Genomic DNA, 25,194 nt, shown 5'->3' on the forward strand with positions numbered 1-25,194 from the left:
TCCCACCCATCTAGCCCTGGCCGCCGTCCCAACTCCCGCAGTTCACAGAGGCGGTGGCGGTGGGGAACGCAGCCGATGCCACATCCCCAGCGGCAAGCTGAGGGAACCTGCCTCTTCTCCGGGGCAACCAAACGATACATCGGTGCCGGAACCGACCTGACGCCGGAGCCCGGCGACATCCTTACCGTCGCTCTCCAGGCACACGCCCCCGTCAAAGGCGGCTCTGCGGCCCTCTCGCGAGAGAGCGCCCATGGCACCTCCTTCCTCTCAGCTGTCTATCTCTCCCCGCCCCCGGAGTGATTGCGCGGCTTCCTCCAGAGGGCGGGAACGTTGGACGTGGCGGGGCTAGGTCAGCCAGAGCGTTGGGCCTGGGGCGCTCGGCTCAGCCTCTCGGCAGGCTAGCTTTCCGCGCCGCCATAAAGCCCCCGACAGGCCCCACGCCTGCCCAGGTAGACCGGCGCCAGCCCGAGTGACGCGTGGCGTGTGGCCACGAGCAGGCGGCTCAGTGCGGCAGGGCGGGCGGGCGCCACACCTGTGCGCGCGAGGGTGGGGCGGGAAGGTGCGCAGGCGCGCTCGGGGCTGGTGGGCGGTGGCTCGTGGGAAGTTGCGCAGCCGAACTGGCCGGCTGGGCGCGCGCGCTCGAGGTGGCGTAATCTCTCAGCCTTTCTGTGTCTCCTTTCCTCCGCCTCAGTTTGGGGCGGGTCGGGGGAATGGCTGAGGAGATGGAGTCGTCGCTCGAGGCAAGCTTTTCGTCCAGCGGGGCGGTGTCAGGAGCCTCCGGGTTTTTGCCTCCTGCCCGCTCCCGCATCTTCAAGATAATCGTGATCGGCGACTCCAATGTGGGCAAGACGTGCCTGACCTACCGCTTCTGCGCTGGCCGCTTCCCTGACCGCACCGAGGCCACGATAGGGGTGGATTTCCGAGAACGAGCGGTGGAGATTGATGGGGAGCGGATCAAGGTGAGCAGATGGGGAACTGTTGGGGAGGATGGGATGACAGGTGTCCCAGCCCCACCGTGGGCTGGTCGCTGGCCCTGTGCACGGTGTGTGTGTGCTCCATTTTTTTCTCATGCTGATGAGATTGGAGTTGGGGATTGGAAGGATTCATATACTGCAAACTTCTGAGACACTGTTTTTCAGACTTCAGTGTGCATGCGATTTCCCTGGGGATCTAGTTGTTGAAAATGCACGTTATGATTTGATAATCTCGCGGATGATGCAGGTGCAGCTAGTCCGTGGACCACACTTGAGTTCAAGAGTGTAGGGTTTATCTACCGACCCATTGACTGTGTGTCATGTGCTGGGAGTCAGTGAAATATGAACGAAGGAAAAACAGTGACAGTTCGCTAGCATGGAAAATTCATTTAATCTGTAATAGTTATTAAACATTCATTTGAGCAGTGCCTTAGGTGTTGTGGAAGTAAAGCTCATTGCCTTTGAGGAAGTGCTTAGGTATTCTCTTGCATACAGTTTTGCTATGGTAGTTTCTGTATGATACTGATTTTAGAAAAATCTGTTTTCCTGCAGAAATATTCTGTATGTGATAGTTCCTATTCAGGTTGCCAAAAGCATTTCTCACGATGCCACCTCAGACACACACCTAATTCTTTATTCCCTTTAAGTCGTTATTGAGGGTCCCTGGTACTGGGAACACTGAGTGACAGTAATAATGGAGGAGGTAGTATAGGCCCCAGGGCAGGTTTGAGGTTCTGAAGGGTTGGAATGCAACAGTGAAATGAGGATCAATGACAAGGCTTAGGTCTCTTGATGGTATAAACCTTAGACACACCTTCATAGCAAGCCACCACTAAATGCCACCTGTTGATGCCACTCCTTAAAACATAGGTGGAACTACCCTGCCTTATACCACTGCTTTAAATCAGAGATCATCTTTACCTCAGTCTCTTGGTGGGGAGTGGTGGGAGAACAGGCTTGCTTCAGACATTCCTACCCTCATATCTTTGAGGCAAGAACAATTTATTTTTCAGTTCCCTAATCATCGACCCCCACCCCAATGGGTTATACTGCTAATGATGGTAGAGGTGAAGTAAGCAGAGTTAAAAGAAATTAACCTTTCTTTGGTGCTTTTGTCTTTTAATTTTTCACATTTGTATTTCATGTCCCATATGAGCCCTCAGTGGTGGTTTTGGGGGTGCTTTGTATTAGGGAGTTTAGAAAGATTTGTATACTTGCAGAAGAAAAGATAGAATAAAAGGCTAAATATTTTTCACCAGAATTAGGTTTGGCCCAGAAGCCTTTGGGGTGAAAAATAATGGAGCTTCTGAAGTTCGAAGGGAGTTCAGTTTGGGAGAAGCAGGGAATCTGGGCAGTACGTGGGCTTTGGAGCCCCACTAACCTGGATTCAAATCTGAACCTACGAAAGGGTAGGAATGGGCTGTGTGTCCTTACTAGGGTGACAAACTTTGCCCAAGACCGTCCAGGTTTTGAAACTGGGTCTCACATCCCGGGGACTCCCTGTATTGAGCACACCAAAATAGTTGGTCACCATGGACCTTAGGCAGATTCTTTAACCTCTCAGAGTCTGTTTTTTTCTTCTGAAAAACTGGGATCATAATACCTTATTAGGCTGCTGTGAGGATCAGATGAGGGCATATATGAAGCACCTGGTTCATAGTTGGTACCTTTAAAAAGATTCTTTGTCTTTCCTGGTGGCTTAACATTATTTTTCCTATTTGCCACCATTAGTTCTGCAGTTGTACACCCAAAGGTGAAAGCAGAGATAGTGGAGGGCATACGTAGACAGCTAAGGGGAGAAATATTTCAAAAACAAAACAAAAACAAAACGGAAGTAGGAAATTCTTTCAAAAGTGGAGAGAATGAGGGTGGGGGAGGAGTTGGGATTTGAGGGCCCTTTATCTGTTCCTGGGTTGCTGTTTATACTTAAAGATCACAGACGAATCAGGTGCAAATTTAAGAGATAATAGTATTGAAAAAATACAAAGCATGTGCAGTGTATAAAGTCAATTACCTAACTACTGAGGTGAGTGCTGGCAGTGATAAATAAGACAGAACCACAGGTATGACAAATCTGGGAGCACAGAGTTGATAATTCTGATTGGGAAGAGCAAGGAGAAAATATTTTTGGGGGGATTACTTCTACCGAACTTTAGCCTAACCTGTTATATTAATGTGGACTTGGATACTGAGATTGTTTTTCTTCTAAAGCCCTAACCATTGATTTGTGCCACCAGTGGTGAGACTTGAGATTTTTATTGTGGTTGAAATGACTACAGACATGTTCTGAGGTTTCTATAGTAGGAAAAGATATAGCTGTGTTGGGCATTTTTTTTTAAACCACAGAGCTTAATTTTTTTTAGTGCCCTTTTTTTCTAAAACTGAAAAGTGATATAAAGAGCTTTATTCTGTGTGCTGCTTCTGCTGCTTTTCTGTTAACCTGTAATACATCTGAAGTGCTGCTGAAATGTTCGTATTATGTCTTTGGAAAATTGTAGCCTGATCTAAAATGACATTTTTCCTAGTTTTTCATCTTAAAGCTGGAAAGGTCTATGTTACTTTACTAGTAAAATGCCATTCTAGACATTATTTGTTTGATAAAAATGAGATATTGTGTTAAATGTTTTGATAATCGTGGACTAGAAAATTTTCAGAAAGCATGACTTAACGACAGTGCCCTTTCGGAATCTGTTAAAATGTTTTATGAAACGTAAGAAAGCCTGTATCTGCTAATCCGTTCCTAAGCAATACGTGTGTGTAATTGAAAGAGGAAAATCTTGTTTGCGAAATTTCGGAAGTCGAATAAAATTATAAAATTAAATTCCTGAAATAAAAATACATTAGGCTTTTAAATTGAGACTCCTAACTCTAATCCTTATGCTCCTTCCTCGTGTGTGTATCCCCTTCATGACTAATTGTATTCCTTTTGCACGGTCATTTTCCAGTAACAGACACACACCAACCTATTAAAGCCTGGTGTTGTATTTAATCCAGCCTCCCATTAGAGGTCAGCAGTTTCTACTTGAACATTTTAGTCACTTACTTTTTTGTAGCGGTGGAAATGAAATGTTCCCATGTTAAGTGCAATTTAGTTAATATTAACATATTAACTAAAGGAAAATAATCAGGACCTCTCCCCACACTGGTAAAACAAATATTTAATGAGTAATTGCTGGAAAGAAGACATTTTGATAAGCACAGAGAATTATGATACAGTACAAGGGTTAGCAAACTATGCTTGAGGGCCAAAAATGGTCTGTTGCCTGTTTTTACATGGCCACAATCTAAGAATGATTTTTTATATTTTTTAATGTTTAGGGAAAATATCATAAGATTTCATGACACATGAAAATCATATGAAATTCAAAATTCACCTAGGTTGTACTGCTGTAATCCTTCTTATCCTTGTAGTGTCACCCCTCTCCTTTGCTCTCTGAGTCCAATTGGTTTTCCACCTGCACACTTTCTGTTAACTGTCTTGTCTTCAACATTCTAGTTCAAGTCCTTTTTTTAACCTCTCTTTGAAATGTTGGAGCAGCTTAACAGTTGCAGCAGCTCACCTGTTCTCCCAGTCCTCAATTAATCTATTTTGTACATTGTTGCCGAAATGCCAGATTAATGTTGTACTTCAAAGAGATTTATCTCCCCTGACTCAAGTGCCCTGGGTGGTTCCCCATTATATTATAAAATTCCAGCTGGGTGTTGTGGCTTGTGCCTGTAGTCCCAGCTACTCCAGAGGCTGAGGTGGGAACATTGCTTGAGGCCAGGAGTTCAAGGGTACAGAGCACTATGATCGAGCCACTCCAACAGAGCCAGATCCTGTCTCTGTCTAGCCCCCCCCACCTTAACACTTTTATTTTAGGTTCAGGGGGTACATGTGCAGGTTTGTTGTATAGTTAAATTCATGTTACGGGGCTTTGGTGTACAGATTATTTTGTCACCCACATATTAAGCATAGTACCAATAGGTATTTTTTCTGATCTTCCTCCTCCCACCTTCCACCCTTCAGGAGGCTCCAGTGTGTGTTGTTCCCGTCTTTGTGTCCATGCGGTATTTGGTTTTCTGTTCCTGCATTAGTTTGCTTAGGATAATAGCCTCCGGCTCCATGTTGCAACAGAAACAACCCCATTAAGAAGGGGGCAAAGGACACGATCTTGTTCTTTTCATGGTTGCATAGTGTTCCATGGTATGTATATACCACATTGTCTTTATCCCGTCTACTATTGATGGGCATTTAGGCTGATTCCATGTCTTTGCTATTGTAGATAGTACTGTAATGAACATACGTGTGTAGATGTCTTTATGGCAGAATGATTTATGTTCCTTTGAGTATATACCCAATAATGGGATTGCCGGGGCAAATGATAATTCTGTTTTTAGCTCTTTGAGGAATCACACCACTTTCCGCAGGGGATGAACTAATTTACACTCCCACCAGCAGTGTTGTCTTTTCTCTGCAACTTTGCCAGCATATGTTATTTTTTGACTTTTTAATAATAGCCATTCTGACTGGTGCGAGATAGTATCTCATTGTGGTTTTGATTTACATTTCTCTAATGATTAGTGATGTTGAGCATTTTTTCATATGCTTTTTGGCCACGGGTATGTCTTGTTTTGAAATGTATCTGTTCATGTCCTTTGCCCCCTTCTTAATGGGGTTGTTTCTATTAGGAACAGATCTCATCTCAAAAAAAAAAACCAAACAAAAAAACCAAAACTTGCAGCCAGCCGGATTCCAGTGGCTCACACCTGTAATCCCAGCACTTTGGGAGGCCAAAGATTACTTGAGCCCAGAAATTCAAGACCAGCCTGGGCAACTTAGTGAAGCCCCATCTTTACCAAAAATTTTAAAAAATTAGCCAAGTGCAGTGGCATGCACCTGTAGTCTGAGCTGCTCAGGAGGCTGAGACAGGAGGATTGCTTGAGCCCAGGAGTTGGAGGCTGCAGTAAGCCATGATCACACCATTGCACTCCAGCCTGGGCAAGAGAATGAGACACTGTCTCTTAAGAAAAAAAAAAAGTCTCCTCACACCTTCACTCTACTTCCTTCTATGAACTTTTTTAGCAACTTACCTGAACGTTTAGATGATCTCTATCTCATTTCGTACGTAACTGTCTTACCTCCCTTATTAAGTTTTATTCAGGGCAGAATCCATGTCTGGTAATTTCATAGACTTCTTCCAATGTCTAGTTCAGTTTTTTTTTTCTTTCTTTTTTTTTTTTTTTTTTTGAGACAGAGTCTCGCTCTGTCGCCCAGGCTGGAGTGCAGTGGCCGGATCTCAGCTCACTGCAAGCTCTGCCTCCCGGGTTCACGCCATTCTCCTGCCTCAGCCTCCCGAGTAGCTGGGACTACAGGCGCCCGCCACCTCGCCCGGCTAGTTTTTTGTATTTAGTAGAGACGGAGTTTCACCGTGTTAGCCAGGATGGTCTTGATCTCCTGACCTCGTGATCCACCCGTCTCGGCCTCCCAAAGTGCTGGGATTACAGGCTTGAGCCACCGCGCCCGGCCTTTTTTTTTCTTTTGAGACAAAGTCTTGCTCTGTTGCCCAGGCTGGAGTGCAGTGGCACGGTCTCAGCTCACTGCAACCTCCGCCTGCTGGGTTCAAGCAATTCTCCTGCCTCAGCCTCCCAAGTAGCTGGGATTACAGGCGCCTGCCACCACACCTGGTTAATTTTTTGTATTTTTAGTAGAGACAGAGTTTCACCATGTTGGCCAGTCTGGTCTCAAACTCCTGACCTCGTGATCCGCCTGCCTCGGCCTCCCAAAGTGCTGGGATTACAGGTGTGAGCCACCACGCCCAACCTAGTTCAGTTCTTAAACCACGTAGTAAGTATTCAGGGAAAAGTGTTGAATATATAGAGGCAGAGAGATCAGTTGATAGGGTGCTCTGGAAATCCAGAATTGAGGTGACAGGGGAAAATAAAGGAGTGATAAAAGAGGTGTTTTGAAGATAAAGCCAAAGGCTTCAGTGACTGGCTTTTGGTGATGAGAAAGAAGATGACTAGATGAGTGAGGTTGAGTCTGGGTGATGGGAGGTAGGTAGTGGAGCTACGGGGGACTACGTGAAACATCGAATTTGGACGGGCTCTGTAACATTGTGTTTTAGTCATGTGTTTATTGAGGTGGTCCTATTTCAAATGGAAATATCTGATTGGCAGCTACAAATACCGGATTGGCACACAGGAGAAATAATTATGCACATGAAGTTGAAGTTTGGAAGCACAGATAGAACAAAATGTAGCTAACATGCCTAGAGAGAAGAGTAGAAATTTTGTTAAATTTTTTTATAGCATGATGAAGATGACATTCAGTGAATGCTGTGTAAATATAAAATATCAATTAGGTTACTTATCCTAATTTTTGTTCTGTGTTGATCTTCATTAAAAGTAAATTAATGTTTATAAGTCAAAAAATATATTATATGAAATCACCTTGTACCCTATCTTAAAACAGAATCAAATTGATACTTTATTTCTTAAAATGTGGTGTTGGTGGTTGGAGAGATACCAAATTGATTCTCTTGATTTGATTTGCATTGAAATTCAGTGAATGAGAATATGAGCAATTAAGGTATCTTAAGAATGCTCAGGAATCTTGTGATCTCGTAGCTCAGAAACTTTTGGGCAGTTGGGTTTGGTCTGAAAAAGACTTTGAATTGCTAGGATTTGGTCCTGGGGCTGGCACGGCGTAAGTAATATACGTTATCACAGACCCAGGCCTTCCTACTATCTGAAGGATCGCAGGAACCAGGTTAGAATTCCTATTGTTCTTCCACCCTGATTTCAGAAGCCTATGATTCTCTTCTATCACTTCTTATGAAGATGGCAGCATTGGTGTGTACATTCAGAGGTGGTGAGAAGAGAGAGAATTACTTCTCTGGAGTCAGTGGTCAAGATCTCTTGCTTTGGATACTGTGTGAGGACTCTAAGAAAATTAGTTTAAGCAAAAAGGTAATTTATTGTTTCACGTAACTAAAAAGCCTAGAAGTAAATTTCTCTGTCTGTCAGTTCCAACTACAGTCCTACATGCCCATTTCCTAAACTATGGTAGTGACAGGGAGTGCGGGGGTGCGATGCTCTGATTGTTCAGACATAGGTCACACACCCTCTCTGGGAGCCAGTGGTTCATGTGAATGGAAAGCAGGGGAGGGCTGATTCCCAAGGAAAATAGGGTGCTATTAATAGAAGGGAGAATGAGGGTTAGGCTGGAGAAGCAACATGCATTCTCTACAGAATCAGGTAGTCTAGGTTTAAATTCTGGCCTTAAGACTTACTCATTTTGTGGCCTTGGGTGAATTACTTAAACCTCAATTTTCTCATCTGAAGATTGGGTAATTATTACATAGGGTCGTATATATTAAAATAAGAGCATGTAAAGAATTTAGCAGAGTTCCTGGAGTGTACTTGGAATGTGCTAAGCCCCAAATCAATAATAATAGTTTAAGAGTAAATGCTTATTCCTTCAGGAGAGAGATGGTAATGGGAAAAAAACAAAACAAAACAAAACAAAAAAACAGTGAAAGAATAGGGAGAGAGGATGGATAACCAAGATTACTGTTCCAAATTGTGTGTATTTTTTTCCTCTAAGGCAATAACTAATTGAAAAAAAAAAAGATGAACCCATAATGTTGCAGAAGTTAGCCCAGGTTTTAAGATTAAAACAGCCTCTTGGCCGGGCGCGGTGGCTCAAGCCTGTAATCCCAGCACTTTGGGAGGCCGAGGCGGGTGGATCACGAGGTCAGGAGATCGAGACTATCCTGGCTAACATGGTGAAACCCCGTCTCTACTAAAAATACAAAAAAAAACTAGCCGGGCATGGTGGCGGGCGCCTGTAGTCCCAGCTACTTGAGAGGCTGAGGCGGGAGAATGGCGTGAACCCGGGAGGCGGAGTTTGCAGTGAGCCGATATCACGCCACTGCACTCCAGCCTGGGAGACACAGCGAGACTCCGTCTCAAAAAACAAAAACAAAAACAAAAAAAAAACAGCCTCTTGAAAGGCTGAGTGACTGGATCAGTTATACAAGTTGGTAACTGTACTGGGAATACAGGTCTTGCCTCTGTGTCCTTTCTCTCACTGCTTGCTCTCTTCCTTATCACCATTATTATTCTGTAATTAATCCTTCATTTAAAAAAAATTTTTGACCGGGCGTGGTGGCTCATGCCTGTCATCGCTTGAACCTGGGAGGCAGAGGTTGCAATGAGCTGACATCGTGCTACTGCACTCCAGCCTGGGTGACAAAGTAAGACTCCATCTCAAAAAAAAAAAAAAATTTATGCATATGTATACTTCCTTTATATAATACTTCATAAATCTCTAAATTCCAATATCAAGTTTTAACAAAAATGGCAACCTAGCTACTGCTAAATCCTAATAGTAGATTGTTGTTCATGACAGCTCTTTTGGTAGTTTTATTATCCAAAATGAGAAATGATCTGACTTTAAATTGATTTAATACTCTTTTTGCTTGACTTAAAATGTTAAAGGTTTTAATCCAAATTTTCCATCCCTAATTAGCGATCAAATTTCCTTCTCCCCTGTTTCTTCAAAGAACACATTTTTATTCTTTCACGTGAAAGATCATCTATATAAGAACAACATAAGAGCTTCTGTTAACATTTTAAGTTGTAAAACAACATCATAACTGGTATTAGTAACATCTCAAGAGAACTTTTTGCTTTTTGTATGTGGAGTAGAAATTTGTGCGTCTGGTGTACGGAATCAAATGGCAAATCTTTGAAATAAATTTTAGCTTTCTGGAATCTCTCTCAGCCTCTACTGGTTCTGAGTGCTGCCAATTCATGTATTGGTCTGTGGTCACTTAAACCCTGTTAAAATTTTAAAATAAATAAATTTTAGCTTCCTAAGAAGACAAGTAACAAAGTTTTGTGACTATTTGAAAGGAATCCTGCCTTTAAAATGAAGAATTTGGGCCAGGCGCCATGGCTCACGCATGTAACCTCAGCACTTTGGGAGGCCAATCAGATGAGCCCAGGAATTCAAGACCAGCCTGGGCAACATGGAGAAATCCCATCTCTACAGAAAACACAAAAATTAGCTGGGTGTGATGACACACTCCTGTAGTCCCAGCTACTCAGGAGGCTGAGGTGGGAGGATTACTTGAGCACGGGAGGTGGAGGTTGCAGTGAGCCAAGATTGTGCCACTGTACTCCAGCCTGGGCGAGAGGGAGACCCTGTCATAAAAAATATTTTTTTTTGAGATGGAGTCTCTGTCGCCCAGGCTGGAGTACAGTGGCGCGATGTCGGCTCACCACAACCTTTGCCTCCCAGGTTCAAGCGATTCTCCTGCTTCATCCTCCCCAGTGGCTGGGATTAAAGGCGTGTGCCACCAAGCCTGGCTAATTTTTTTGTATTTTTAGTAGAAACAGGGTTTCACCATGTTGGCCAGGCTGGTCTTGAACTCCTGACCTCAAGTGATCCACCCACCTCAGCCTCCCAAAGTGCTGGGATGACAGGCGTGAGCCACCGCGCCTGGCCAAGTATATATTATGTTGTCTTTATAATGTTTAAAATGGGAATAAGATTGGTGTGAGCACATATTAGCCATTTTTCCTAAGATATTTAAGTATTAAATTGGGAAAAATTTCTCTGAAAATATTTCCTAATTTAACATTTACCAGATGAAAGCATCTCACTTCCTTGGGTCCAAAAGTGTCATTTTCTCTTCTTTTTTAAACATCATAAACCATTCCACTCATAGCTAAGCCTCAAGAGTTTTCTAGGCTTTGCTTTTTGCCTACTGTCTGTCTGTCTCCTTCAAAGTTTTCTCTAGCCTTTTATGGCCAACAGTTTTTAATCAGTTGTCCTGTCCTGTAATGGCTGGGTCTCTCGCTGCTCCTTTCCTGTCTCCTCATCTCAGTGTGCAGGCCTGGAAGGCAGCAGGCAGCAGTAGCCCTAAGCCTTCCCATCATTTAGTTATTCCGTAGGAGAAATTTTGAAGCTTCTTTTTAAATATTCCTTTGTAAATGCCTCATCAATTATTAGTTACTTTTATGGGTCTCCAGTAAAGTGTAAAGAGTTATGTCAGGCTGGGCATGATGGCTCATGACTATAATCCCAAAGCTTTGGAAGGCCAAGGCAGGAGGATCACTTGAGCCCAGGAGTTTGAGACCAGCCTGGGCAACCTAGTGAGACCCCCCGCCCCAGTCTTTACAAAAAATTAAAAACATAGCTGGGCCTGGTGACACTCGCCTGTGGTCCCAGCTACTCGGGAGGCTGAGGCAGGAAGATTGAGCCTAGTAAGTGGAGGCTGCAATGATCCATGATTGTGCCACTGCATTCCAGCCTGGGGGAGCTGAGTGAGACCCCGTCTCAAAAAAATAAAAAGAAAAAAGGGGTAATTTCATACCTCTCTGTTCTGGAAGACTTGATATGATTAGAAAGCATAGAATTTTGAACAGGATTGATGGGAAGAGGAATATTGTTTTTTTGTTTTTGTTTTATTTATTATACTTTACGTTCTAGGGTACATGTGCACAATGTGCAGGTTTGTTACATATGTATACATGTGCCATGTTGGTGTGCTGCACCCATTAATTCGTCATTTACATTAGGTATTTCTCCTAATGCTATCCCTTCCCTCTCCCCCAACCCCACGACAGACCCCGGTGTTTGATGTTCCCCACCCTGTGTCCAAGTGTTCTCATTGTTCAGTTCCCATCTATGAGAACATGTGGTGTTGGTTTTCTGTCCTTGCAATAGTTTGCTCTGAATGATGGTTTCCAGCTTCATCCATGTCCCTACAAAGGACATGAACTCATCCTTTTTTATGGCTGCATAATTCCATGGGGTATATGTGCCACATTTTCTTAATCCAGTCTATCATTGATGGACATTTGGGTTGGTTCCAAGTCTTTGCTATTGTGAATAGTGCCGCAATAAACATATGTATGCATGTGTCTTTATAGTAGCATGATTTATAATCCTTTGAGGATATACCCGGTAATAGGATGGCTGGGTCAGATGGTATTTCTAGTTCTGGATCCTTGAGGAATGACCACACTGTCGTCCACAATGGTTGAACTAGTTTATAGTCCCACCAACAGTGTAAAAGTGTTCCTATTTCTTCACATCCTTTCCAGCATCTGTTGTTTCCTGACTTTTTAATGATCACCATTCTAACTGGTGTGAGATGGTATCTCATTGTGGTTTTGATTTGCATTTCTCTGATGGCCAGTGATGATGAGCATTTTTTCATGTGTCTGTTGGCTGCTTAAATGTCTTCTTTTGAGAAGTGTCTGTTCATATCCTTTGCCCGCTTTTTGATGGGATTGTTTGATTTTTTCTTGTAAATTTGTTTCTTTGTAGATTCTGGATATTAGCCCTTTGTCAGATGCGTAGATTGCAAAAATTTTCTCCCATTCTGTAAGTTGCCTTTTCACTCTGATGGTAGTTTCTTTTGCTGTGCAGAAGCTCTTTAGTTTAATTAGATCCCATTGGTCTATTTTGGCTTTTGCTTTTGGTGTTTTAGTAGTGAAGTCCTTGCCCATGCCTATGTCCTGAATGGTATTGCTTAGGTTTTCTTCTAGGGTTTTTATGGTTTTAGGTCTAACATTTAAGTCTTTAATCCATCTTGAATTAACTTTTCTGTAAGGTGTAAGGAAGGGATCTAGTTTCAGCTTTCTACATATGGCTAGCCAGTTTTCCCAGCACCATTTATTAAATAGGGAATAGGAAGAGGAATATTGTTTAGTCAGTCTCATCTAAAAACAAAGGGTTTTCTTAAGGTTAAAACTTCTTTTTTTTTGGAGACAAGGTCTCACTCTGTCGCCCAGGCTAGAGTGCAGTGGCACGATTATGGCTCACTGCAGCCTTGATCTCCTGGGCTCAAGTGATCCTCCTACCTCAGCCTCCTAAGTAACTGGAAACACAGGTGCATGCCACCACTCCCAGCTCACTTTTTTTTTTTTTTTTTTTAAGAGACAGAGTCTTACTGGTAGAAACAAAGTAGAGACAAGGTCTCACTGTGTTGCCCAAGCTGGTAGAGACAGGATCTCACTGTGTTGCCCAAGCTGGTTTCAAACTCCTGAGCTCAAGTAATCCTCCCACCTCAGGCTCCCTAAGTGCTGGGATTACAGGTGTGAGTCATTGCACCCGGCCTGGGGTTAACATTTATCATTACTGCTTACATTTCTTGAGGACATCCACAGTTCTTTGAGGCAGGTCTAAATTCTGTGTAATCATTTTTTTTTTTTTTTTTAGTTTGTTTTTATAAATGACATGCATGTCTGTTAAGGAAAATAGAAAAGTAGAAATAAAGGGAGAAGTCACCTTGGAAACAAGCATTGTTAATATTTTGGTATATTTCCTTTTTGTGTGCTTTTTATTTTTTATCTTGTGAATATAATTTGCTTAAAACATAAGTCATTTTTCATTAATGAAGTGATGCTTGAACATCTGAGTTACAGAAAATGTTATTAAAAGAGAAAAAAATCAGCTCTAGTTCCCTTGGATAGCTTTTATATAGGTCATCCAATTTATTACCAAAATATCTTTCTAAATGCTAAATATAGAATTTCAAGGGTCTTTTCCTTTTTTGTTTGTTTGTTTTTTGTTTTGTTTTTTGTTTTTGAGACATAGTCTTGTTCTGTCACCCAGGCTAGAGTGCAGTGCTCAGCTCACTGCAACCTCCACCTCCCGGGTTCAAGCGAGTCTTGTGCCTCAGACTCCCAAGTAGCTGGGACTACAGGCACATGCACCATGCCCTGCTAATTTTTTGTATTGTTGGTAGAGACGGGGTTTCGCCCTGTTGACCAGGCTGGTCTTAAGGAACTCCTGAACTCAGACAGTCTGCCCGCCTCAGCCTCCCAAAGCGCTGGGATTACAGGCGTGAGCCATCATGTCTGGTCTCAGATATATTTTATTTGCAGATATTTTCTCCCATTCTGTGAGTTGTCTCTTCACTTTGATAGTGTCCTTAGAAGCACAAACCTTTTTTTTTTTTTTTTTTTGAGACAGGGTCTTGCTCTGTCGCCCAGACTGCAGTGCAGTGGCATGATCTCAGCTCACTGCAGCCTCTGTCTCCCAGGCTCAAGTGATTCTCCCACCTCAACCTCCCGAGTAGCTGGGACTACAGACACCTGCCACCACACCTGGCTGATTTTTGTATTATTAGTAGAGATGGGGTTTCACCATGTTGGCCAGGCTGGCCATGAACTCCTGGACTCATGTGATCCGCCTGCCTTGGCCTTCCAAAGTGCTGGAATTACAGGAACGAGCCACTGTGCCTGGCCCTCCACCCACCCCCGGTATTTTTTTTTTTTTTTTTTTTTTTTAAGAGACAGGGTCTCCCTATGTTGTTCAGACTGGTTTTTTTTTTTTTTTTAATGGAATATTTTGATTTCATTTTTAAAAATTTTTAAAAAGTTTTTGTGGATACATAATAGGTGTATATATTTATCAGGTACATTATATGTTTTGATACAGGCATGCAATGTGAAATAAGCCCATCATGGAGAATGGGGTGTTCATTCCCTCAAGTATTTATCCTTTGAGTTACAAACAATTCAGGTCAGATGCAGTGGGTCATGCCTGTAATCCCAGCACTTTGGGAGGCTGAAGCAGGCAGGTCGCTTGAGCTGAGGAGTTTAGACCAGCTGGCCAACATGGCAAAAACCCATCTCTACAAAAAAATAAAAAAATTAGCCGGGTATATTGGCTCGCACCTGTAGTCCCAGCTACTCAGGTGACTGAGGCAGGAGGATTCCTTGAGCCCAGGAGGTCGAGGCAGCAGTGAGCTGAGATCGTGCTGCTGCACTCCAGCCTAGGCAATAGAGCAATGTCCTGTCTCAAAAAAAAACAAAAAACAATTACATTAAGTTATTAAAAAATATACAATTATTATTGACTATAGTCATCCTATTGCCTATCAAATAGTAGGTCTTATTCATACTTTCTATTTTTTTTGTACCCATTAACCATCCCCATCTCCCCTACCCTGAAACCCCACTACCTTTCCCAGCCTCTGGTAACCATCTTTCTACTCTCTATGTTCATAAAGTCAATTGATTTGATTTTTAGATCCCACAAATAAGTGAGAACATGTGATGTTTGTCTTTCTGTGTTTGGCTTATTTCATTTAACATAATGATCTCCAGTTCCATCTATGATGTTGGAAATGACTGGATCTCATTCTTTTTTTGTGGCTGAATAGTACTCCATTGTGCATATGTACCACATTTTCTTTATATATTCATCTGTTGTTGGACATTTAGGTTGCTTCCAGATCTTAGCTGTTATAAATAGTGCTGCAAAAAACATAAGAGTCCAGATATCTCTTTGATATACTAATTTCCTTTCTTTGTGGTATATACCCAGCAGTGGGATTGCTGGATCATATGGTAGCTCCATTTTGAGTTTTTTGAGGGACTTCCAAACTGTTCTCCATAGTGGTTGTACTAATTTACATTCCCACCAACAGTGTAGGAGGGTTCCCTTTTCTCTACATCCTCCCCAGCATTTGTCATTGCCTGTCTTTTAGATACAAGCCATTGTAACTGGAATGAGATGATATCTCATGGTAGTTTTGATTTGTATCTCTCTGATGATTGTTGGTGTTGAGCACCTTCTCGTATACCTGTTTGCCATTTGTATGTCTTCTTTTGAGAAATGTCTGTTCAAATCTTTCGCGCATTTTTTATTAGATTATTAGATTTTTTTGCTATAGAATTTGAGCTCCTAATATATTCTGGTTATTAATCCCTTATCAGAGGGGTAGTTTGCAAATATTTTCTTCCATTCTGTGGGTTGTCTCTTCACTTTTTTGTTTACTTTGCTGCGCAGCAGCTTTTTAACTTGATGTGATTCCACTGTCCATGTTTGCTTTGGTTGTCTGTGCTTGTGGGGTAATGCTTAAGAACTCTTTGCCCAGACCAGTGGGCAAATCTTCAGGAGAAGATTTTCCCCAATATTTTCTTGTAGTAGTTTCATAGTTTGAGGTCTTAGATTTAAGCCTTTAATGCATTTTGATTTGATTTTTGTATATGGCGACAGATAGGGGTCTAGTTTCATTCTTTTACATGTGAATACCCAGTTTTGCCAGCACCATTTATTGAAGAGACTGTCTTTTCCCCAGTGTGTTCTTGGCAACTTTGTCAAAAATTAGTTCACTGTAGGTGTGTGGATTTGTGTCTGCATTCTCTATTCTGTTGCATTGGTCTGCAGGTCTGTGTTTATGCCAGTATCGTGCTGTTTTGGTTACTACAGATCTGAAGTACAATTTGAAGGTAGGTAATGTGATTCCTCCAGTTTTGTTCTTTTTGCTTAGGAGAGTTTGAGTTATTCTGAGTCTTTTGTGGTTCCATATAAATTTTGGGATTGTTTTTTCTATTTCTGTGAAGAATGTCACTGGTATTTTAATAGAGATTGCATTGAGTCTGTAAATTAATCTGGTACTATGGACATTTTTTAACAATATTGATTTTTCCAATCCATTGACATGGAATATTTTTCCATTCTTGTGTGTGTACGCCTTAATTTCTTTCATCAATGTTTTATAGTTTTCATTGTAGAGATCTTTAACTTCTTTGGTTAATCCCTAGGTATTTTATTTTACTTCTGTTATTTTGTTATTTGTTTTCTGGTTGTTTTATAGTCTTCTCTTCCTTCCTTCTTTCTTTCCTTCCTGTCTTCCTCCAGTGAAGGTAATTTTCTCCAGTGATATGATTTAGTTTCTTGCTTTTTATTATTTGTGTATCCATTGTATATTTTTTGGCTTGAGGTTACCATGATGCTTGCAAATACTATCTTATAACCCATTATTTTAACCTGATGTATTAGTCCATTTTTTATGGTGCTAATAAAGACCTGAGACTGAGCAATTTAAAAAAGAAACAAGTTTATTGGACTTACAGTTCCATGTGGCTGGGGAGGCCTTTACAATCAAGGCAAAAGGTGAAAAGCATGTCTCACATGGCAGCAGACAAGAGAAGAGAGCTGGTGCAGGGAACTCCCCTTTTTAAAACCATCAGATCTCTTGGGACTTACTCGCTGTCATGACAACAGCACAGGAAATACTTGCCCCCATGATTCAGTTACCTCCCACAGGGTCCCTCCCACAACACATGGGAATTCAAGATGAGATTTGGGTGGGGACACAGTCAAACCATATCACCTGATAACAGGTTAACACTCTTTATATAAACAAACAAAAAACTAATAGAAACCGTATGCCTTAACATCATCCTTCCCACTTTTTAACTTTTTCTTGTTTCTGTTTATATCTTATTGTATTGATTATGTCTTGAAAAGTCATCATAGTTACTATTTTTGATTGGTTCATCATTTAGTCTTTCTACTTAGGATAAGAGTAGTTTACACGCCACAGTTACAGTGTTATAATATTCCGTGTTTTTCTGTGTACTTATTATTACCAGTGAATTTTGTATCTTTGAGTGATTATATATTGCTCATTAATGTCCTTTTCTTTCTGATTGAAGTGCTGCCTTTAGCATTTCTTGTAGCAGAGGTCTGGTATTGATCAAACCCCTCAGCTTTTGTTTGTCTGGGAAAGTATTTCTCCTTCATGTTTGAATGATATTTTTGCCAGATATACTATTCTAGGGTAAAAGGTTTTTTTCTTCAGCAGTTGGAAATATATCATGCCAGTCTGTCCTGGCCTGTAAGGTTTCCACTGAAACATCTGCTACCAGACCTATTGGAGCTCCATTGTATGTTGTTTCTTTTCTCTTGCTGCTTTTAGGATCCTTTCTTTATTCTTGACCTTTGGGAGTTTGATTATTAAATGCCTTCAGGTAGTCTTCTTTGGGTTAAATCTGTTTGGCGTTCTATAACTTTCTTATACTTGAATTTTGATATATTATTCTAGGTTTGGGAAGTTTTTTGTATTATCCCTTTGAATAAACTTTCTATCTCTGTCTCTTTCTCTACCTTCTCTTTAAGGCCAGTAGCTCTTAGATTTGCCCTTTTGAGGCTATTTTCTAGATCCTGCAGGCATGCTTCCTTGTTTTTTATTCTTTTTTTCTTTTGTCTCTTCTGTGTATTTTCAATTAGCCTGTCTTCAAGCTTGCTTATTCTTTCTTCTGCTTGATCAGTTCTGCTGTTAAAGGACTCTGATGCATTCTTCAAGAATCTCTTCATTGAATTTATCTGGTAGTGTTCTGAATTCCTTCTCTGTGTTATCTTGAGTTTCTTCAAAACAGCTCTTTTGAATCCTCTTCTGAAAGGTCACATATGTGTTTCTCCAGGATTGGTCCCTGGTGCCTTATTTAGTTTATTTGGTGAGGTCATGTTTTCCTGGATGGTGTCGATGCTAGTAGATATTCTTCTGTGTCTGGACAATGAAGGGTTAGGTCTTCACTGTCTGGGCTTATTTGTAGCTGTCCTTCTTGGGAAGGCTTTTCAGACATTTGAAAGGACTTAAGTGTCATGATCTAAGCTGTATCTGCCTTAAGCGTTACCCTAAGCCCAGTAACACTGTGGTTCTTGAAGACTTGTAGGGGTACCACCTTGATGGTCTTAGACAACATCCAGGAGAATTCTCAACCAGGCAGAGACGCTTGCTCCCTTCCCTTTCTTCCAAACATACAAAGTCTCTCTTTCTCTCTCTCTGTTCTGAGCCACCTAATACTGAGAGTGGAGTGACACAATCACCCCTGTGACCACCACCACTATGACTGCACTAGGTCAAAGTCTCCTTTACTTTTGCCTCTGCACTAGGTCTAGACTGTACTAGACCTGAAGCCAACATAGCAATGTGTCTCACCCAAGGCCTGCTGTAACCACTCCCTTGCTACTGCCTGTGTTTACTCAAGGCCCTAGGACTCTGCAATCAGCAGGTGGCAAAGCCAGCCAGGCCTGTGTCCATCTCTTCAGCGTGGCAAGTTTCCCGAAGTCTTGGATTGGTCCAGAAGTGCCTTCCAGAAGTCAGGGACTAGAGTTAAAAATCTTAGAAGTCTACTTGGTGTTCTGTTGTACTGTGGCTGAGCTGGCACTCAAACTGCATGACACAGTCCTTCCCACTCTTCCCTCCCCTTTCCAAAGAGAGGAGCTTCCCACCTGTAGCCACTGCCACCCCAGGCCATGAGGAGTACTGCCAGACTACCACCAGTGTTCCCTTAAGGTCCAAGGGCTCTTAAGTCAGGTTGTCATGAATGCTGCCTGGTCTGGGCCTTACCCTTCAGAGTAGTGGGGTCCCCTCTGGCCCAGGGCAGGTCCAAAAATGCTGTCCAAGAGTCAAGTCCTGAAATCTGGGACCCCACAGGCCCCCCTGTGGCCATGCTGGTACTTAAGGTACAAGACAAAGTCCCCTTTACTTTTGCCTCTGCTTTTCTCAAGCAGGAGTTTTGCCCTATAGCCGCCACAGCTAATTACGTGCTGAGTCTCACTTGCAGCCAGCAAGTCTCAGAGGTTCACCCAAGGCTGTCAATGTAGTGCCTGGGTATGGCTGCTGGTTTTTCAGGGCCCAGGGGCTCTTCATTTAGCAGTGATGAATGCTGCCAGGATTGGGTTTTTTCCTTCAAGGCAGCAGGTTCCCTTCTGCCCAAGATGTATTTAGAAATGTCATCCAGGAGCTAAGGCCTGGAATGAGGACCTCACAACTGACCAGTGCCCTATCCTGCTATGGCTGAGCTGGTATCTAAGATCAAGACAGTGTCGTCCCCACTCTTCCCTCTCCTGTCCTGTCCTCTCATCTCTCCTCTCCTCCTCAAATGGAAGGAAGTGGTCTTTTTTGGAGCTGTAAGCTGTGCAGCCTGGGGTTAGGGAAGGGGTGATGGCAGCACTCCCTTGGCTGCCCCAGCTGGAGTCTTAGTATGTCTCCTGCCTGCCTCAGTCCACTGTCTCTAGGCCTAGTTTAGCACTAAGACTTGCCTCAGAATTGCAATGCTTTTGGCCTAGACTGCCTTTCAAGTTTACTTGGAGACACAGAAGGCAAGGTTTGTGGGAACTCATGTTTGGACTGCTGGGATTGGTGGTTCCCCTTTGGCTGGGGCTGGGTTAAATGTTCCCTCTGTGGGTAGACATCAGCTGAGTTTGGCCGGTTTTCCTTTTTGCTCTAACAAGACAGAACTGAGTTCAGTGCCTCACAGTTGCTGTGTTCTCTTTTTCCCAGTGCCCAGAGAAGCTCTCTGTACCACACCGCTGCTGCTGGGGGTGCGGGGAGTGGGTGTTGGCAATTCAGGACTGTTTTTTCTATCTCTTCAGTTCCTTTTTCAGCAGTATGAAGTTAAAACTAGGTACTATGAGTGCTCACCTGATTTTTGGTTCTAATGAAGTTGTTTTTTTTGTTTTGTTTTGTTTTTGTTTTTCCTGTGTAGATAGTTACTAACTTGGTGTCCTTGTCGGGGAGTTGGGGGCATGATAGGTGGAGCTTTCTATTCTGCCATCTTGCTCCACCCTCCAATTTTATTTGTTCAGGCTGGTCTTAAACTCCTGGGTTCAGGTGACCCTGATGCCTTGGACTCCCAAAGTGCTGAGCCACCATACTTGGCTGCACAAATATTTTTAATTTTGATGAAGTCCAGTTTATTTTTTTCTTTGGTTGCTTGTGCTTTAGATATCATATCTAAGAAACCATTGCCTAATTCAGGGTTACAAAGAGTTATAAAGTTTTAGCTCTTAAATTTAGGTCTTTGATCCATTTTGAGTTAAGTTTTTATATATGGTGTGAGGTAGGGATCCAGCCTCATTTTTTGCATGTTGTCCAGCACCATTTATTGAAATGACTAATCTTTCCTGCTGTTGCATTGTTTTGGTAATCTTGTTAAAAATCAGTTGACTATAGATACATGGGTTCATTTCTGGATCCACAGTTCTGTTCCATTGATTTATGTGTTTAATCTTAGGCCAGTTTCACAGTCTTGATTACTGTAGCTTTGTAGTAAGTTTTGACATCTATAGTTTTAAGCATTTTAATTGTATGTTGAGTGTTTTTATTCTTGCTTTTTTTCTAGCCTTCTTAAATTTTCAAGGGGGCCTGGATTTCATAGACATACACATACATGTATGTTTGTTTGGAGGCTGGATCTCATAACAACATCTTTCCTAGGTTTAATATTTTAAATTAGACTAGTGAAAGGTAAAGAGGAGTATATAGTAACCAAATTTACAGGAACTAAATGCTTAACATGTTAACACCTGATATATTTTTCTCAACATTTTAAAATAAAATTTTGAGGTATAATTTTATTTAAACAAATTGGACTTTCAGAAATTTAGAAAATCCTGTATTGAAATATTTGTTCCGACACTTGTATTATAATTTAATTATGAGGTAACTGGTATCATGAAGTCTGGATCCCATAGGTAACACTGAAAAGACATTATGGAAGGGAGAAATCAAAATATTTTAAGTGACGAGATAATAAAGACAGTGCAAGATGATTACATTTCTTGATATGTATAATTTGAATGAGATTTTCAGTTTTCTTCTTTTTCTTCCCATTTTTAGATCCAGCTATGGGACACAGCAGGACAAGAACGATTCAGAAAGAGCATGGTTCAGCACTACTACAGAAATGTACATGCTGTTGTCTTCGTGTATGATATGACCAACATGGCTAGTTTTCATAGCCTACCATCTTGGATAGAAGAATGCAAGCAACATTTGCTAGCCAATGATATACCACGGATTCTTGTTGGAAATAAATGTGATTTGAGAAGTGCCATTCAGGTACCCACAGACTTGGCACAAAAATTTGCTGACACACACAGTATGCCTTTGTTTGAAACGTCTGCTAAAAACCCCAATGATAATGACCACGTGGAAGCTATATTTATGACCTTGGCTCATAAGCTTAAGAGCCACAAACCATTAATGCTTAGTCAACCCCCTGATAATGAAATTATCCTGAAGCCTGAACCAAAGCCTGCAACGACGTGCTGGTGCTAAATAACAGTCTTTATTATATTACCTAATTTTGGCTAAAGAAATACTTTTCAAGTATGACAGTAATAAGTCATAAGATTTAATCTCAACTGTAATGGGTCATCTTGACACTTTGCTGTTTGTCATTGTCACACTTTTGTATTTTGTATCTACTTAAGTTTGTCACTGTGACAACACAGGAAAAGTTGGTTTTCAGGTGAGATTGAAAATGAAGCAAAGATAGGATGAATCTGAACATCTCTCCATCTAGAGCCCAATGAAGGAAGCTTCAAACGAGAGCATGATGGAATAAAGAATCAGTAACCGTTCCATGTTGTGTTCCTAGGATTGGAATAAAATATTAAAGGTTTAGCACACACCTAATAGTATGTCCTTTAAATGGGAAGTGTTCTTAATAGGGTAAAAACTGGTATTTGCCTCTCCCCAGAGTACTTTTTTTGTTTTTTGGTAGAGACAGGGTCTTGCTATGTTTCCCAGGCTGACCTTGAGCTCCTGGGCTCAAGCAATCCTCCCACCTCAACCTCCCCAGTAACTGGGACTGTAGGTACTCACCACTGCATCTGGCCTTCCTTTGTTTTACTAACATATTTAGTTTTGTTATTATTGGTAGTTTTAGAGCTAACACTTTAGTTCCAGTGGGATAAGAAGGCACAGAATGTTTCCTGGTTCCCAGTCCATAAAGAATGACTTTTCCAAGAGTTCTAGATGTTTGATTTTCTAATTAATATTTATCAGATCTACAAAAATCATTGTTATTTTTAAAAGAGTTATTTGAGTTTCTTTTTCTTTTTTTTTTTTTTTTTTTTGAGACGGAGTCTTGCTCTGTCTCCAGGCTGGAGTGCAGTGGCGTGATCTCGGCTCACTGCAACCTCCACCTCCCAGGTTCAAGTGATTCTCCTGCCTCAGCCTCCCGGGTAGCTGGGACTACAGGCGTGTGCTACCACGCCCAGCTAAATTTTGTATTTTTAGTATAGACAGGGTTTCACCATGTTGATCAGGATGTTCTCAATCTCTTGACCTCATGATCCACCCACCTCAGCTTCCCAAAGTGCTGGGATTACAGGTGTGAGCCACCATACCTGGTCAAATTGCTTTCTTACTAAATCCTATTAAAATATGCAAAAATAAGTCAGATTTTAAGGCAAATAAAGTGACATAGGTGCTTTATATTTTATTTTGGTATATTTAAACAGTGTAAAACTAACTGAAAGCATATGAAGAGTTGTAACTTGGGGGAAAATAGGTAAACATAGCTTCTAGCTAACACAGGAGACCTATTCTTACTTGGCCTTTAGTAATTTCAAGCGGTGTGTCTGGTATGGTATCTCTTGCTCTCCCTTCAACTCCAATAAATTTAATTACAACTGCCAAGTTAACAAATGAACTTGCATTTGGATTGTAGCTGTGAAGGCACAACTCTAATTGCTATTAGTCTACATGTATTTCTGTAATAGTATTGTGTTGTATCAATTTTTAAGATATCTAAATTTTATGGTCACAAGAAGCTGTTCCTCCTCAGTCTGAAAAATAAATTAGATATTGAAAAATGTCTGTCCTTCAGTGATGGAAATAATATTTCAAAAAGTTTTTTAACCTAAATACTTTTATTTTGAATTTAAATCTTTGCACATAAAATATAGCAAGCTTACATATTAAACTATTTACGTAAATGGAATGTAAGCCATGACTTTTAACCGAAGTGTTCACATTCACTAATTTTGATAGATTGCTGTCCTTAATAATTTTGGAGGAAATTAAGCCAAAAGATTATTGTACTTAAAATATTTTCAGAATGTGGGAAATCAATTAAAAATGTAATCTAATCTAGTTTAAGATTTTTGTTTAATCATCATGGTGGTCCTAACTGGATAATTTAAATATAAAGACAAGGTAATTCTATTAAATGAACTAACTGAAAATAATAATTATAGGAAGTGATTATTCCATTTTAAGTATTAGAACTCAAATTGGCTTTATTTGCATTTAGGGAGATCATTTTTGTTAATCATGCTGGAATTAAAAATTAAAAATTGTTTTACTTGTATCGAAATTAACCTTGATTTATAACTATTTTTGTAATAAAACAGTGACAGCTGTAGTAACTGTGATGGATGTAACAACTTTTTTTTTTTAAAGAAGGGAATCTGTTTATTGCTTTTCAAAATATTTTCTAAAGTTGGGGAAGAAAGTTTATAGACTTTCCAAGCACATTTATGGTTTTTTATTACTGTTATTATGGTTTTAAAAAGAGTAACTTTATTTCTTTTTGTAAGGAATTAGTAGTATCCTTCACAGTTCTGTGAAAGGACTTATTTTTTAACTTTAATATTTATTAGTTTTAAAATATTTGTATCTCATTTGTAACAATTTGTTTTAATTTTTTATATGTATGTTTTTATTTTTAAAAAGAACCTACCAGTTGAATGGGGATAAAGCTTTCAATATCTTAAAATATTTATAAAACAGTTCATTGCCTGTTGCAAATCACTTCCAAAATGATAGCTATCTAACAACTAATTATTAATTTTTAAGGAAAAAATCACACATTTTAAAAATCTGCAGAATTTATTTTAACTATGACCTTTAATTGAAAATAATTAAAATATCAGACATGTTTTGGAAAAGTCTTAATTTGAGAATACCAAAGGAAACTACCCCAGAATCTAATGTAGTTAGCTGTTAATAACAATGCATTATTGAAAGTATATTGCAAATACATGTTTCCTCATGAAATCTAAAGTTAAATAATTTTGTTGTGGAATAGTGTCACTGTTACATTTCCCCCATGAAGTTCAATAAACCAGCTTAGCCACAAAGAAATTGTGTTCTATTTCCTTTGTTTTGTTACTGGGTAGAGTATAAAATAAAACAATCTTTTTTTCCTCCTGGTTTCCAGATAATGTTATATATCTGATACACTTAAAAACAACAAAAAGCCTGCAACCCATTGGAAATTTATTTTCTTGTGTACATTTGAGGTTAAATGTATACAAGAACTTCAGGAAAAAAACTTAACAGAGTATTAAAATTAGCTGATAACATAGCTTTTGCATTTGTGTGGTTTAGTAATCCAACTTTTTTTTAGAATACTTCGGTGCAAAAAGCAAATGGTGCAAGTGGGGTTGATGTGTATTTAGAGGTAAAAGCATTTAACAGAATGAATAAGTATAAAAAGTATAAGAAAAGAGAACGAACAACATCTCAGGTATAAGATTGTAGTTACTGATTTAGACCCCATAGGATTAGGGATGTGGGGGGCTCTGATGTTGATTCTGCTTCCCCTGGTCAGTTTATTTTACGTATAAGTTACCCTTGTTGTGTTCAAACACAAAATTGACATTATTCATGAAAGACTG

General features: G+C 40.6%; 1 protein-coding gene and 1 long non-coding RNA gene across 3 annotated transcripts in view; one reads left to right on the forward strand and one right to left on the reverse strand.

Moving 5' to 3' along the window:
- LOC106998506 (uncharacterized) overlaps positions 1-540 on the reverse strand; it is a 39,015-nt gene extending 38,475 nt beyond the window's left edge. The window contains exon 1 of the long non-coding RNA XR_013417304.1: positions 186-540. This is a non-coding gene — a long non-coding RNA (uncharacterized LOC106998506). The remainder of the gene's footprint in view (positions 1-185) is intronic.
- On the forward strand, positions 302-24,658 carry RAB33B (RAB33B, member RAS oncogene family). 2 transcript variants are annotated; one of them, XM_015139219.3, is made up of 3 exons: positions 302-449; positions 692-959; positions 21,401-24,658. In XM_015139219.3, the coding sequence occupies exons 2-3, from the start codon at positions 711-713 to the stop codon at positions 21,839-21,841; spliced, it is 690 nt and encodes a 229-aa protein (XP_014994705.1). In that variant the 5' UTR covers positions 302-449; positions 692-710; the 3' UTR covers positions 21,842-24,658.
- Positions 24,659-25,194: the final 536 nt, after the last annotated feature.

The sequence above is a fragment of the Macaca mulatta genome, chromosome 5, assembly GCF_049350105.2.
Source record: "Macaca mulatta isolate MMU2019108-1 chromosome 5, T2T-MMU8v2.0, whole genome shotgun sequence".
Taxonomy (NCBI): Eukaryota; Metazoa; Chordata; class Mammalia; order Primates; family Cercopithecidae; genus Macaca; species Macaca mulatta.

Bases quoted from the DNA above. Each gene is read 5' to 3' on its own strand.
- RAB33B (XM_015139219.3), top strand. From the start codon at position 711: ATGGCTGAGGAGATGGAGTCGTCGCTCGAGGCAAGCTTTTCGTCCAGC. The intron at 960-21,400 runs GTGAGCAGATGG...TCCCATTTTTAG, and splicing joins TTGATGGGGAGCGGATCAAG to ATCCAGCTATGGGACACAGC.